The sequence below is a fragment of the Poecilia mexicana genome, unplaced genomic scaffold, assembly GCF_051168715.1.
Source record: "Poecilia mexicana isolate PSO_F unplaced genomic scaffold, ASM5116871v1 scaffold_14, whole genome shotgun sequence".
Lineage (NCBI taxonomy): Eukaryota > Metazoa > Chordata > Actinopteri > Cyprinodontiformes > Poeciliidae > Poecilia > Poecilia mexicana.
In genome coordinates this window covers 7,185,260-7,201,822 of record NW_028263383.1, presented here as the reverse complement: position 1 = coordinate 7,201,822, position 16,563 = coordinate 7,185,260, and the positions used below count along the sequence as shown (strand labels likewise).

Below are 16,563 nucleotides of genomic sequence, written 5' to 3'. Positions count from 1 at the left end.
TTTATATCTGCTCTCCGGCTTTGCTGCGCGTGTGATCCTTCTGGGCCTATTTTAGGAGAGGAATGTGTCTTAGCTGTGAAACTGCGCTGTACGTGGATGTAACGAGAGTGGGAAGATAAATATTACGGGGGACAAATGAAGGGAAAAGGGATTAGTAACGTTAACAAATTGTCTTGTCTTGCAAGAAAAAGAAAAAGTTTGGAAAATCAGTTGTCTGTCACTGGCTTAAAAAAATAAGATGTGCGGATGGTGTTGGTCCTAAATATTTGTTTCCCCTCTTAAAAATGTTTGTTCTGATTTTTGCTTTGTTGCACTTTAATGTTTCATATCATATCAAACTAAATGGATAAAGATAAAAAAAAAAGTAGTTGCCGTCTAAAACTAAGAACTGTCTTGGTGGTAACCACTGCAGCATCTTTCTCTTCTAATTCTAAATTCAGATGAAATAATCTGAAAAGCCTTGGTTTAAATTTTTTGGAAACTTGTTTTTCTGCTCATGCAGGAAAACATCTTGTTGCCACTTTTCAACCTGTCCCCGATTACGGAGACAATATTTACTTAGACGCCTCACCCAGCTGTTTGGAACCGTTAAGTCATTTATAACCTCTCACACATCACTGCACTCTGTGCTTTGGTCAGATGGACATCTTTATCTACAAGCAGACATATCCAGTGGAGCAATTTAATATATAAATCAATACCTGGACCGTGAACATCATACCTGTCAACTTTCATCCTGTAAACCGTGTTTACAACCTGCACTCGTATAGATGCTTCATCCATATGTTCTAAGCTGAGCAAAAAGCCTCGTTAGTTAGCTTGATGTTTGTCGTCTTCTCTTTGGTAGTATTGTGCATTAGTCTTGTTTATGTGAACACCTCCCTCTTCAAGATATTGGGAAATTTTTAATAACTAGCAATGAGTATTGTACGTCCCCGTGGAGACTCTTTGGACCACTACTGCTTGCTGAATTTGTTGTGATTCTGTCACACCAGAGGGTTTCTTATCATTTCTTTCTTGGTGTATCTTTGGTAGGCTCGGCGTTTTAGGGGAAAGTTCCCCTTCACGTTTTCTCCACTTGTGGATTATGGCTTGCACTGTAATTTGCTGGAGTTCCCAAATGTTTTGAACCCTTTTAACGACTGATAGCCGTCAGTGTCTTTGTTTCTGATTTGTTTTTAAATTTCTTTAGATTGGGGCACATGTTTTGTTTTTATTTTTATTTGAGATATTTTGGCCTAGGCAGGTTCTATTCTGTGGGTGTAGCTGGTGAAATTAAACCAAACAATGTGTGTAATGAGTTAATTCATGAATTTGTGTACAACTTTTTATTAAAATAATTATTTCCAATTTAGTCATAGCTTAATTGGTTATATATTATTTAGATTGTCTAAAGATAAGCGAAAACAGAATAAATCTTTAAGGAAACAATTCCTTTCCACAGCATTGCATATAATACATAAATTCTAGAAATTCATACACATTCATTGTATTTTTTTATTTGAAATGTGTTCAGTTTCTTGCTTTTTTCCCCCCCCAACTTTCTCTTTTTTGTTGAACTTAAAACAACAAAAAAGACAAAAATTAATCTCTCTGATTTCTCCACAGTTTTCGCACGAGTAAAGGAATCGGCTACTCTGCTCACTTTGTGGGAAACTGTCTCATTGTGACATCCCTGAAGTCCAAAGGAAAAGGCTTCCAGCACTGTGTAAAATACGATTTCCAGCCACGTAAGGTAAGGAAACACGCAGTCTGGAAATCCTGTGCCACTTGTTCGATTAGGCAGCGGCAGGAGTGCACCGCTGCTCTCTCTCCCTCTTACATCTCTCTCTGCACTCGCTGCGAATGTTGATAAGCCTTGATAAGGTCTGTCAATTAAGGCCCTCTCTGCCATGCTGTCAGCAGTTTGCTGCTGTCTTAAACACAAACACCCACACAAAGTCCTTGCGTGTGCACGGAAACAAGCGCACATTCAGTTGATGAGATGGCCTTCTGCAGGATTTGCTGACCCAATGGATTCCCGGCGCAGCCTAACAAAGTTCCCAGTGGTTCCAGTTGATCAATTTGTATGTCACCATCGTTTGTCAGGCTGGTGCATGGGTTAATGTTGATGTGTGTGCTGGGGAGGGGGGAATGTTTGCATGGACATTTGCTCCCTCATTAACCTGGCAGAATTTTAGCCCCACTTGCTGAAAGAATTGAACAAATTGTAGTCATTTTTAACAGGTCCCAGTCACAGACATGCTTTGGTATGAGGATTTCAGCAGTAAGGGTCCTTACTGCTGAAAAAGACAGAAATGAGCACACAGGACAAAAAGCAAACGCAGAGCAATGACTAATGGAGTTATTTCTGTGTTTTCCAGGTTAGACGAGCATGGAAAAGAAAATAGTTTGGAAAATACTAGTATTTCTAGACAATATTTAGTATCTTGTGTTCTTTCTAATATATCACTCAAAATGGAGTGAATAAATGCCTCCTAAATGAGGACCAGATATCATTAAGTGATATTTCACAGCCCTCTTGCAAAACATACTAACTGTTTCATGTGTTATTTTTTTTCAGTGGTACATGATCAGCATCGTCCATATCTATAATCGCTGGAGAAACTCAGAGATCCGCTGCTATGTCAACGGCCAGCTGGTCTCCTACGGCGACATGGCATGGCATGTCAACACTAATGATGTAAGTACACGGTTAACATTGTTTAATATCATAGAACACACTTTTGCATGACTAGATTTCTTTTAATAGCAGCCAAAGAAATAGTCTTACACGAATTATCTTTAACTTTCAAAGAAGTGCCTCTGATAAATCTCTGATAAAGCTCAGAAATCGAGTATTGGTTTGGCTTTACTTCAAGCTTTCCCTCATGTTGTGATCTTGGCAAACATTTGAGGTGTGCCCTCTGCGCTTGCCAGCTGCAGGAGAGTTGCCCTTGGGCTCTTTTCCAGCACAACTCGCCCAAACTCCAACTTCCAACTTTTCCATTTAGCAGGGGACAGGTAGCCTGACCTCTCTGTGACCCTTCATGCTTCCTTCCTCGGAGGTTTTCAACTTTTGCTGCTGTAACCGTAGGGGTGGAGAACACACATTTCCTGGCCTTGAGGCAAAGTGTTTTAGTTTGTGCACAAGGTTTGTGCAGCTCATCAAAAAAAACAAAAAAAAAACAAAAACACTCCAGGGAGGTGAAGGAACAGGTCTCAAAATGCACTGATCCTATCAGTGTGTTTTCTCTTGAAGGCTGGAGATAAAACGTATGTCATCATTTTTAAACAGTGGAGCAGGACAGATCTCATTGTGATAAGGGGTATTAAAAGGATGTAGCTGCTGAGAGGCGAGTGGACCGAAGAAGAACACATAGAAGAAGGTGATAGTGAAGTTGGTGGAGAAGAGATTAAAAACCAACAGCCATCACAAGTTCTCCTGTTTTCCTCCATCCTCCAGATAGCTAAGGCCCTTTCAGTGAAAATGAAAAATGTATAAGATGTAAGAAAAAAACCTGACACTGCACCTTGATGTTATTAAATACATTATGGTTAAATTGCTTCTCTTTTTTTTTTTCCAGAGCTATGACAAGTGCTTTCTGGGTTCATCAGAGACGGCAGACGCAAACAGAGTCTTCTGTGGCCAGCTTGGAGCCATCTATGTTTTCAGTGAAGCTCTCAACCCGGCTCAGATCTTCGCCATTCATCAGCTCGGTCCAGGTTATAAGGTACATTGATGCAACCAATCACACTGAATCAGTTGTGAGGCACATATGCCAGATGTTTTTTGATTCTGATGTTGTTACTGACCATCTAACACTGAATCTGCTGTTGGGGATCTTTAGTATTTATTTATTAATTGATAGGAATTTAGTTATTATTAAGAAATAGGCGATAGTGAGAATAGAAACTGCAAGTTTGTGAACTTGTGATACCCTTTTAATTTAATTGTCTGGGTAATTGACCTATTCAGCATTATTATGTTGTAATGTTTCTTTGCTTAAAGCTGCATAAATACACATAAAAGCCTAAATATACACCATCTATAAACACAAGAACATAGCTATTGTGTGATGGTCTGCATCCTTAAAAAGAGAAGAATCAGGAAGAAAGAAAGGCAGAACATTAGGCTCTACAAGTAAAAGTACCACAAAGCAACAAAGAGAAAAACAAATGTAAATGCTCATAAAGTTTTTTACTGCGATGTCTTCACAATATTGTGCAGTCACAGTTCAGGATGGTATGGAAAAGCCTACTTTCACATTAGTTCCACTGCATGAACTTGATTTGCTAACATTTTGTATCACTTTAATATTAACCTAGTCAAATCAATTCTCACTTCTCAAAAAATATGAGTGTAACAAAAAATAATAATTTATAGAGTGGAATAAGTTTGTGCACTGCCATTATTTTTCTTTGTTGTCCTGCTTAAACCTAAGACATTTAGTTAGGGAACATTTTGGGTGATGAAAAGAGCAGACTGAAGCCTAATTTGTAAAGCTTATCATTGAGAGTAATTTAAATAGCTCTTAGAAAGAATTTAATCAGTCTTTGCAGGGTATAAAAATGTTTTACTATTTTCAAAACTACTGCTGGCATCCAACTTTGACCATCTAAGAACTTTCATCTTGAAAGCTGGCAGCAAGATGCTAAAAGAACTCCCAAAACTCTTATGTGTTATCTTGCAGCTGCTGATGTGAGAATGCACAACTGCGTAATCAGAGAGAACCCACAGAGTAGAGGTTCCTAACTTTCTTGTCACCTAAGCAACATGAATGAAAATTCTGCTAAGATCTACTCCTTAATTAGAAAAACTGAGATTGTCTTTTAAGTGCAATCAAATAATTTTTGATACACATGGATTTTCACACATTATGGGGAAAAAATATAGCATCCGAGCTTTTTACACTGTTTGATGCAGAGAACCGTGAGCTCAAAAAATCGTATTCCAGGCCTTTTTGGCCTGGCTATCAGGGAAAGATGAGAGACCAGAGCATCTCGCCAGCTGTCTTCTCCTTGTTTTGGCAGACTTGCCTCAAGCTGCTTTCAGCCTTTACTTGAAGGTGTCCAGACCTGTCAAGATTTCAGCACCAGGAGACTGCATCCGTACAAAGCTGTGGATGTGCAACAAGCTGCTGGAATTACAGCATATCCTCAGAACATGTATAAAAAATAATCATACGATATTTCTTTACTTACTATTGACTAATGGAGCAGTAAATAAATTGTAATAATTTGAATTATTGTCAGCATTAGTGATGTAAACCTTAGAAACATATTTACTTAAGTTACAGGTTATTATTATTATTATTGGTTGGTAGATGAACAGTGTTTTAATGAAAGAAGAATCCTGCTTCCTGCTTTATAGTAAACGAATATGCAAATAACATGCATGTATGCATGCCCCATGTTTTAGTATATAGTCATATTACTATCCTAGCACAGCTAATGTGTTGAGTAATGGTGCAAAAGGTAACATGAAGGCTGCTAGCATAATGCTAATTGAAAATAAATGGAAGATCCAATTCATTGCTAATGCTTAGCATTGGTCTCAATATAGACATTACAAGCAAATACTAACTAACCATAGTGAAATAACCAGACATATATTTTCCTGACGGAAGAAATAGTTGTTTTTATTTTAAGTGCCAGTTTTTAGCTTTGGCACGCTAACTGCGCTTCTACGGCAAGACCATTAGGTCAAAGTTGTTTCACAACCAGCAGTTGTACGTAGTTAAAACTGAATTTAACCAGACTTTGAACTCACTCTTCTGAGAGAACGTAAAGCAGAGGATATCATTATATCATGCTATTAAATCATTTGTTATATAATTTAACATGTACCTGACAAGGACGTCTCCACATAGCCAACCTCTACTACAAGACCAGAAATGTGAAATTGCTGGAGATGTGTGGGAAATATGATAGAACTGTTCTAAAGTACTGGTCGGTCGTATTTTTTCAGTATTCTTTCAGTAACTCCTTTGCCTTTTTGTCTCAGCTTTTGCTTTAACATTTGTGCTCTTTTTTTGTATTTTGTTTTAACAATGCCTTAATGTTTTTTTTGTGCTCTGACTTCTTTATGCATTGGCTTTTGAATTCTTTTATGCATGTTTTCAGGACGTTTTTACTAAAGTAAATTTTTATCAGTCATCTGACAGCAGTGAATATGTCCCAGATCACTTGAAAGGTGGCACAGATTTAGATGGCTTACAGATTATGCAATGAACTTGAGCCTCTGCCTCCAATAGAGACTGTCAGTTATACTAGAGTTGCACAATTTACCTTCTCTGTCTGATCTAACACATTATGGGTAAGGATATCTTATAGACTAGATCTCTCATATGCTCCTCCTAATGATTACATGCTCATCCTCTTGTTTTTTTTTTTTTTTTTACTCTATGAATACTGATTTTGCACTCTGTCACAGCCCAGAGCTTCCCGAGGCTGATCAGTTAGATGATTGCCTCTCTGCGTGGTGCAGAATGGCCTTCTCAGATGCCCAGAAGAGACCATTAAATGGCTCGGTTGTTTCAAAGACGCAGGGCCTCCGTGCTGGTACAGTAATGATGAGTGCGTGGGTTTTTTTTTCCCCAACTGGTTCAAGAATGATAACAGTGAGACTCAGTTTGTGTCGCCTAGTTTCCTTTCTTAATGTAGGCCACTTATTGTTACCTTGGTTCAACACAAATGATGCATGTTTATGACAAGGTGCTCTTTACGTATCGCTTAGTTCATCTTCAGGAGAGCTGGATCTTCAAAGTACAGCGTGTAACCCTCGCAGCTGTACTGTATGTATCCTCTTGGCCTCGGCCGTTGACAGTGTTACTGCTCAGTAATGAGCAGCCAGACAGACAGTTTGCTCTGCTGAACAAGCCTTCAGCTCAGCGAGGAGGCCCGTGGTCTTCACATTTGTGGCGGCTTATGATGGCCGACACACTATGTTGAGCTGAATGTCTGCGTGTGCAGTTTAAGGCCCCCACGCTCCACTAATGACACAAGAAAATGGAGCATAACATCTTGTTTTCCTGTGTGGGCTATAGCTGAAAGAAAGCTCCTGAGCTGTTCTATCTTTTTCTCTGTGTTTATGAAATCGTGTGTGTGGGTTTGTTTGGTTTGTGCTCCGCAACTCGTGTTGTTGAAAGCGCCGCTGGTTGCTGTCTTCATCAAGGCTCCAGATGTTCTCACTAAAGCAGCGCCAACAATCTGGCCACTGTATGATTACTGAAGCCATCCAGTCTGTGTGTATACCTATATTATATTTATATGAGTTCAGATGTTTTGTTGCATTTAGACATTGAGTGACACTGACTTTTCAAACAGCAGAGCTGTAAACAAGGGAATATGTAGGCGAAGTTGGAATGGCTCAGCAACAGGTTGGGGAGGGGGCAGTATGTTAGATAGAAATGGTAAAAGTGGGGATGAAGAGCAAGTAAACTTAAAAATGCTTCCAGAAAAAACCCAACAATATTTTACATATACCAACAACATTTATAGTGGCAGAGTTTGTGTATGTGGATCACATGCATAGCAGTTATGCAGCAAAATATATTTTTTAGTTACACAGATTAAAAACAACCTACAATGTATAAAACCTGTTCATTATCCTACGAAAAAACTATTTGTTCAATCAAAATTCTGCCGATGTAATCAAGATTTTAATGAATTAAGCTTGCATATAACCTAAGCCAGGCAGACAAGAACAGAACAATGATTTTTTTTTTTTATTCTTGAAGGCCTGGTTTGTTCTTTATTAGCGCCTGGTTCTAGACAGCTTTTTTCTTGTGTGGTGTTCATCAGCTCTTGTGTGATTGGTCAGAAATGTTAAGTGGGTGTGGTTCTGACACATACAAATGCTGCAGTAGTCTATAAGGAGTTCTAGAAAGCATGAAAGGTTCTAGCCAGAAAGAACCTTTTTCTTGTTCTTGCTACCTCAATTAAAAGAAATGTTGGTCTCATCTCTAGAAATCTGTATCTATGCTGTACACAATTAGTAAAATTATTCTTGACATTTTTGATGTCTTCCTGTTCTTTATCATGTTGCTGTTATCAAAATATTTGAAATTTGGCACAGAACGTATTTAGATGCATTTCAGTTGGTCCTGACAAAGTTTCATGAAAAACATCTCCTGTCTTGTAAACCTGGCACTTTTCTTTGAGTAAGATGGTTTTATAATGACTGGTGGGCTGCTCTGTGTTTTTTCCCCCACACAGACAAGAATGTGCTGTTCATGGGAGGCCTGACACAATATGAAATCATTGCAAATTTTGAATCAACATGAAATAAAATTCTGTGGCATCTGTTGTAAGTCTACATTTTCATTTATCTAAGCAGTAATTTGAAGAAAGTCCAATTGCTCTCACAGTAATCTTTAATGGTTAAAGTCCAAGTGAACTTGTACATTTCAGTCATATGCTGGAAAGCTTATTTACAGCTTTGGCTTATTTTCTGCAAACAGTGTGGCGCGGCAGCCTGAATTGAATGGATCAAACGCTTGTGTGTGTTTGTGTGTGTTGATATCACTGCTGTACCATAGCTGCAGCTGTCAGGTGCAGAAAAAGGTGGCAGTTGTCACATTCGTTCCTCTGTGTGTTTGGGACTCGTATGTCTTTAATCTCTGCTCTGTAGAACTTCACATGTTTAAAAAAAAATTACGTTTCTTGCATGCTCCTACTATCTTCTTAAGTCCTCTGTGGCGTCCTTAAGCCTTTAAAGAGTCAGCAAAGCTCTTTTACACATTCACCTTTCCGTCTCTCTAATTCCGCATGGTAACATAAATACAAGCCTGTTTTACAGGGCCACAACTGCACAAATTTCATAAGTGCTGCACAGCAAATGGGCTTACTCTGCAAAATATGTGCATCTTAATAAGTGTATTAATTTTACATTCAGGCTATTCAGTTTTTTTTCTGTGTGCCCACTAACCTTCAAATTAAGCCGAAGAGCACTTTATTTGCTTTTGTGATGGATTACCACTGCATTTTACCATGGCCTTGTTGGTAATCTTTAATGGTTAATCTCTTTAACACACCTTTTTAATATAAAGGTTGAAGCATCCTGTTTGTGAATCTGTTAATGTTAACTTAGGCTCCTGCAACTATCTCTAATTGCTCTTGCAGATGCTGCTAAGGGGGTGCAAATGTGTGTGTAAGTTTTAAAAGTCTGCTTGGATGAGGATAAGAGTGTTACATTTACTGCTGCATGCAGTCTGCTCAGGGCTCAACTCTCACACTAGACCTCGGATGAAAGGTTCAGAACAACGTGGGCCTGGAGATCTCAGCAGCCTTGGGCTTTCCTGTGCAGTCAGGCTGAGGAAGGCACCAGGAGACTCAGCTGCTGGAAAAGGGAGAACATCCTCCCGCCTGGAGCTGCTGCAAAGGGTTACAGTGCAACCCATGAGCCTTTTTATCTACAGGGCTTCATATGTGTAAAGGCACCAGCACCGCCACAGGATACATGAACTCACAGGCCTCTGTAAACATAAATAGATAGAAATGGGCAAACATAAACTGCTACCTGTAAGGTAATTTCAACTAAAAACAATATATGTATAAACATGTTTAAGCCGTATAACCTCTGTTATAGAAGCTCAGAATCTTGGCCAAGGTTAGCATAAACATAATTTAACATATCGGGACTGGATTACAAATGTGTTGATCTTTTTGTGGGTTGTCATCTTGACTGACTACAAAGAGATAAATCTGGATCCCTGAGTGCTTCTTTCCCACACACGCGCTCCCCCGCTCTGCCTCTTATTCTGTGCTAATTGAATTAGTGCCCGGGTTAGCACTGTGTTCATTAAGATAATGCTGTGTTGTTTACACGAGGCTCTGGCTGCAATTAAGCAGACTCCATTTTGGGTGTTGAACTTGTACACGCAGAAACGCACCCGCACTTATCTCGTCTCCTGACAACCCATTTGTCTCCCTGATTTCGAGTTTTTCTCTTTTTTTTTTTTTTTTTCTTTTTTTTTCAAGCTTTTCTTATTATGTCCGTCTCCGCAGAGCACTTTCAAGTTCAAGTCGGAGAGCGACATCCACCTGGCTGAGCACCACAAGCAGGTGTTGTATGACGGCAAGCTGGCCAGCTCTATCTCCTTCACCTACAACGCCAAGGCGACGGACGCCCAGCTCTGCCTGGAGTCATCGCCCAGGGAAAACCCCTCCATCTTTGTCCATTCACCGCATGCACTAATGCTGCAGGTCAGTTTGATCTATACCCTGTAGAAAGGCAGCCTACTCCTTCTTGGTTGGTTCGGAAAGTGTAAACAAAGCATGAATGAAGCAAAATAAACCAGCATGTCAGTTTGATTATCAGGCCCCTGTGACACAGGCTGACTCACTGCCACTTCAGGAGCATTTGTGCAAAAGCTGTAGTGTCTATTTTGGTCTTCTAACAGAAGTTAAGTAGTTTTCTATAAAAGTATATATTAAATATTATGGATAGAAAAATACACCCTGCACTATATGGAGGCAAATTGATAGTGTTAGTATGTTTTATTGGTTTGGGTTATCAGGTTTAATATGGTTCGAATTCTTTTTAAATAAAATGTGGATCTAGGATATGTTCTTAGAGATTTTTTTTTTCTTCTACAAATTAGCCTGCAGTATATTGGAAAGATGTCATACAGGGTCTGTGTAAGAGACCACAACCAGCAAACATAAATGGGGTCATCTCTTGCTAAGTCAGATTATTATTATTTGTTTAAAGAAAAAAGATGTGATAATACAACAGGTAGTTTTACCAATATGTTTCTTCTGACTATAAGTTGTATGGACATTTTGGAGTGGTCAGCCCTGCATCCCGACAAAACCTTATAGAGAATGTATGGAAGAAGCTAAATATTAGGATAATGGAACCCAAAGATGTTAAGCACCTGTAAATGTTAAATTTCCAAAAGAGTTTCAGATAAGAAGTTCTTTCATTTTGAAGAATTACAGTTTCTTTAAATGACAGTATTAACTCCTGTGTTTAAATGGTCCAGTCCTTGACTATATGGTGCTGTGATTTTTTTTTTCTAATTTGGAATTATTCTTTCTGTTGTTTCAAATCAACAAATAAAATTTAACATCAGACATGGCCTGATGATTTAATTTGGTAACGGAAGAACAGTGAGCATGTTTCCAGGTGAGAGGAAGTTCTTTTATTTTGAAGAACCAGAACTGTAGCTGTAACGGTACATGTCTGCGGCAAGTTAGGCTTGTTTTGTTCACCTTTACGTCACTGTGTCTTACGCTTGTGAAGCTAACTGCTCTTTTGTCCTACAGGACGTGAAGGCCATTGTTACCCACTCCATCCACAGTGCCATCCACTCTATAGGAGGCATCCAGGTCCTGTTTCCACTCTTCGCTCAGCTGGATTACAAGCAGCTCAATGACAGCAGTGTGGACACCACAGTCTGGTGAGTCATTAACAAAAAAAAAAGTGCAAATTGAACCTTATGTTCATATGAAGTCTGATATTAGACAGATGTGCTGGAGGCAAGTGTGGAATATTAGTTTGAAAGGGCAAGAGGAGAAACACCTTTTCCTCAGAGGACAATGATTTCTTTTCCAAACTATCTGTCCTCCTCTGACTTTAAGATCTTCCTGATAGCACTGCATCATGTGGTCTTTAATGCTGTTACTTTATCAGGCACCATCTCAACATCATGTCAGCTGCAGACGGATTATTTATTTAATATCATCAGGAGGATGGAGATAAGGGAGAAAATACAGCTGCGCATTAAAAATAAGTTATAATGGGAACATGGATCATGTTTGCTCCACTCGCTGCAGTAGAAAACGCATTTAAACTCTTCACTGTGTTATATGTTGCAGTGCGACTCTGCTGGCGTTCCTGGTGGAGCTGTTGAAAAGCTCAGTGGCCATGCAGGAGCAAATGCTGGGAGGCAAGGGCTTTCTGGTGATTGGGTACCTGCTGGAGAAGGTCAGTGCGGCGGCCTCCTTCGGTTTCAAGTCGTGTTTGTTTTTCTGTTAATAAGAAGAGAAGCCTTGGTTTTGACTGTGACCCCCTCTTTATTCATCAAGATTCTTGAAGGTTCCACAAATAGCTCTTCATTATTAGCCAAAGTTATTTATCCTGAATAAAAATAAACTCATGCTTATTTTGCTTTTTCCACTGGTAGATGAAAGTAATATTGTGAAATAAAAAAACAGTAAAAAATACCTGAACCTTTGCAATGATATAACAGTGATTCTTTTCCATAATAGTCTGCCTCTAAAACATCATCAGGAATGGTAATTGCTTATGGAAAGTATTCTTACTCTTGATCTTTTGAATACCTTGACACATTACAAAAATGTGAATTCCTTCTTTTTCACAAGTGCAAATTTCAGATTTCTTCTTTTTTTTTTTTACAAATAATCCAAAAATTGTAAAATGACCCAGTCAAAGTCCAAACCTAAATGCATCTTAGAATCTGTAGCAAAACTTGAAGATGTGATGCTCCCCGTTCAATCTGACTAAGCTGAAGCTGTTTTGCAAAGGGGAGTGGAGAATTTTTTCACTCTTAGATGTTTGAAGCTGGTAGAGACGCACCCCAAAGATGGACGGCTATGACTGAAGCAAAAAAGTAGTTATACAAAGTATTGATTCATAGGGAATCTAATAACTATTTCAGACAGGAAAATCCAGTTTGAGATTGTAATTTGGCTAAATGTGAAAGATTCAATGGATTGGGCTTATGCAAGGCACTGTTTATACAGTATATACGAATGCATAGCGTTGCATTTGTTGATTGTGAAAATAGACTTTGTTTGCTTACTTCCATCTTTGCTTAATTAAGCCACTTCTCATACTTGCCCTTCTTCCTGCAGTCGTCTCGGATTCACATCACCAGGGCAGTCCTTGAGCAGTTCCTGTCTTTCGCAAAGTATCTGGACGGTTTACCTCATGGGGCGCCACTCCTCAAACAGCTCTGTGACCATGTCCTCTTCAACGCTGCCATCTGGATACATACACCTGCCAAGGTCTGTTTGTCTTTGTATGCATCTCCCCAAGTACTTTGCCTCAAAAATGGAACAGAGATTACTAAACCGATGACAGAGAGACAGAAATTAACATAGCAACAAATTAGTTTTTAATCCTCTTTCCTGTGATGTTTTGACTGAGATTGTGCTTGAAACAAACAAAGAGGAAACGCCGAACTGACATCTCAGCGGCCATTACCCTTTACAGTAATTTAATAAATGAGCTCGGAGGAGGTGCAGGGAGGGGCCGGCTCTCCATCCTGCTAAAGGACAGAACATTCAAGCAAGGGAAACAAATAGGAAATGTGACATTTGAAAAGACCCCAGGAGAAGAGAGGGGATGTGGAGCTCCTCTTTTCTTATTCTCTCTCTGAAATAGATGTGAGAAACCATGGCATTCCCACAGGGCTCGCTGGCTCATGCCTCCGCAGTTCGCAAAACTTCTCCCTGACCCTAAGAGGTGATCTTGCAGTCGAGCTGCACTCCGGGGCAAGCTGGAGCAAAAACGGAAGAGACAAAATACGATTAGTTAATGTTGTTTGGGAGAAACACAGAATCCAACACTGGGTTTCTTTTATTGATCCTAGTTGTCAACACAAAGCGGATCAAAGTGAATTATCTTGTTGGGTTTTTTTTTCTCCCTTCATTCAAGTGCCAGTAAAGAAATTAAGCAAAAGAAATTAATGAGAACAAGGCTGGCATCAGAAATGTAAAAAAGCAAGAGCAAATACATGCACACACACGCACACACACACAAAATGTAATTGTCAAATCTTACCTCTGTTCTACCTCCCACTGAGCTTTAATATTTTCCTCCTCTCAAGGTGTCATTGCTACCCTGATTAATGCCAAGATTAACCTTCGTAGTACTTGGGGCTTAATGAAACACAGGAAGAAGTTTCTCATCATGTCTCCAAAAAGCTTGATTACTGTTAAACAGTGTCCTGCTGAAGAAAACCAATTATTTTTGTTGCAGCAATGCACAAAAGAAAATCAGAAATGTTGTTTTCCTGTGCAAAATATCTGCAGATTAAATGGCTGAGTGTGTGTAATGCAATATGAAGTATTGCATTGAAGGCCTTTTTAAGGCAGCTGAGTCCACTCCCCAGCCTAGATGATCTCTGATGTGATGTGGTCAGGCCGTGGCCCGGCGTTAATTTCATCCGCTTAAATAGAGCTACCTTGTTAAGGCCGGCCCTCAGCATGGTGGCTGCTGTAATGAGCTCAGAGGTTTGTGAGCCGTCTCAACTCAGCCAATGTGCGTCGAGGATCGGCTGAAGGAATATTAGGAGAGGGCGAAAGGGAACAGAAGGAAGAGATGAAGGAGCAAATATGTAATAAGAGAGAGGCTCCCTCTTAAATGTCAGGAATTGGAAGTAGCTCCTCGGACGGAAGCGTAATTTCAGACCCTGAAATATTAAAGCATAAAGAAAGCGGTTGTTGTTTTTCGTGTCTGTCTTTGTACAGTTAAATTGCAATTTTCTTTCGCCGTAGTAAACATTCTGCTAATTCAAACATCCAGCAGCTTCTGTTGGTCTCAGTGTATCGATGTGTGCTACATGAATGGACTGTTTGCTCCTACACAGGTCCAGCTGTCCCTCTACACGTACCTGTCGTCAGAGTTCATCGGCACCGCCACCATCTACACCACCATTCGCCGCGTCGGCACCGTCCTGCAGCTGATGCACACTCTGAAGTACTACTACTGGGCTATAAACCCTCTGGAGTGCAGCGGAATCACCCCCAAAGGGCTCGGTATGTTCACAACTTAAACCTAACACTGGGTCAAGTGGGACACGATGTGATCCTTCTGTACTACCGCCTTAACCTCAAGCCGTCTTCAGTTGAGCGATTTGGCTCAGTGCCCTGGGCGACATGGCTTAGGGGGCGCCACAATCCCTTCAGAGAAAAAAAAAAAGATCTGTCAGTTGCATGTTGAAATATTTTTCCTGAACGACAGCGAACCCATCATCTCATTTCAATATTTTAAAAGATTCTTCACCGAACAGAGATTCTTTTAAAACATATTTAGAGTAATCAAGTGGAGATTTATCAGATCTTTACTCTATTTGCTTACATTTATCTTGCTTTAGCTTCACCTTCAGATATAAATCTATGTCCATATCTGTATCTAAATGGATATCTAGTTTACAGGTACTGTATATCTCTAAATATCACATTTATTGAAATTTTATTTTTGGTAAAACAAAAATAATATACAATGAATCCAGTTAGCTCTTTTTTGGAGAAGTGGGTGTTTATTTCATCAAAGGGTGAGAAGAAGGAGAGGCTCACTCAATGTATCATCCATCATGCCACAACCACCACTGTAAGTTAAAAAAATTATTTTTATAACATTTCTACTACTATTAAAAACTACAAAACATCGTATGTACAATGTTCAAAAGCAGGATGAACACTATGGATGGATGGTTTTGGACAGATTCTGAAACGTGTTCACCCAGTCAGACTTTTTCTCCTGAGGAATACAATTCAGCAGCAGCTCAACCTTTTAGCCAGAGTATGACTCTGTTGATCGTCAAGCCATGATTCATGCCACTATGAAGTCATAGGTCAAAATACGCAGTTATAATGACCCTCCTCAGAACTTGATCTGGTGCAAGTTTTTATATCCCTCTTTGATGTTATTTATTTATTTAATTAATTTCCATGCATGTCAGTTTGGTGAGACGGCAGCACAGCAGTCATGCATCTAATGCCAATTCATTCGTTAAACCAAGTTAAAGCAGCTTAAAACTCCTTTCTTGAGACGTCCTTTTTTAATGTTGTTTGAAGGTGTATTAAATTGAGGACCTCCTAACAATCTGTGGTATAGAATTGCACGGATGTGATGCTCTGAAAAAGAAAAATGTTAAAATGTTAGGAGGCACTCCACTTCTCAACATGAGTTTGAAGGATCAGGCTTATGAGTTGTGGTCACAATAATCACACTAACGGGGCCATTAGGTTTAATAATAGGGCTGTTAAGGTCACATGAGTCACTGGGCCTGACTCCTGAACACACAGTAAAACAGAAAAGAGGATGAGGAGTCAAAATGTGATCATTCAGTATGTAGGAGGGTCTGAGAAACTATTCTAGTGCTTTTTAACCCGTGCAACACTCAAAGATTGGTTTTATTCCTTCCTTCCTATTTTTGTTTTTCCTGGTTTTTGCAAGTTACAAGTGTAAAAACACCCCAAAAGAAATGAATTCATTGATATTTAAGTTTCATTTTAATACATGGATCATGATTTAAAAAAAAAAAAAAATGTCTCAGAACTTTGGAAATTTGAATACAAAAAAAATAAAAGAATGGATGTTGATTAGCAAAACCTTAATTGCTACTTACTTGCTTCATTTTGCACCAGGTTTCTTGTAGTGGAACATAGATCTGTTTCACCACATTGTGAAACAGATCTATGTTCTTGAATCGATTATTAACAGAATTCCATATGAACGTATGCATGAAAATATGGTTGTCTCCTCCCTGGACTACAACGGCTTATAAAGGAATGGTAGAAATGATTCAGTGTTTCTGAGAATCACAATTTTTTTTCAGACGCAGATGATTCATTCATCTTTTTTTTTACATGAAGGGAATTGTC

At 39.3% G+C, this 16,563-nt stretch overlaps 1 protein-coding gene across 1 annotated transcript in view; it reads left to right on the top strand.

Moving 5' to 3' along the window:
* nbeaa (neurobeachin a) overlaps positions 1 to 16,563 on the top strand; it is a 108,868-nt gene that overhangs the window by 45,272 nt on the left and 47,033 nt on the right. Inside the window, exons 6-13 of the mRNA XM_088012709.1 lie at positions 1,609 to 1,735; positions 2,564 to 2,683; positions 3,567 to 3,713; positions 9,991 to 10,188; positions 11,254 to 11,387; positions 11,806 to 11,914; positions 12,805 to 12,957; positions 14,544 to 14,712. Coding sequence (XP_087868835.1) covers positions 1,609 to 1,735; positions 2,564 to 2,683; positions 3,567 to 3,713; positions 9,991 to 10,188; positions 11,254 to 11,387; positions 11,806 to 11,914; positions 12,805 to 12,957; positions 14,544 to 14,712 — 1,157 coding nt within the window. The remainder of the gene's footprint in view (positions 1 to 1,608; positions 1,736 to 2,563; positions 2,684 to 3,566; positions 3,714 to 9,990; positions 10,189 to 11,253; positions 11,388 to 11,805; positions 11,915 to 12,804; positions 12,958 to 14,543; positions 14,713 to 16,563) is intronic.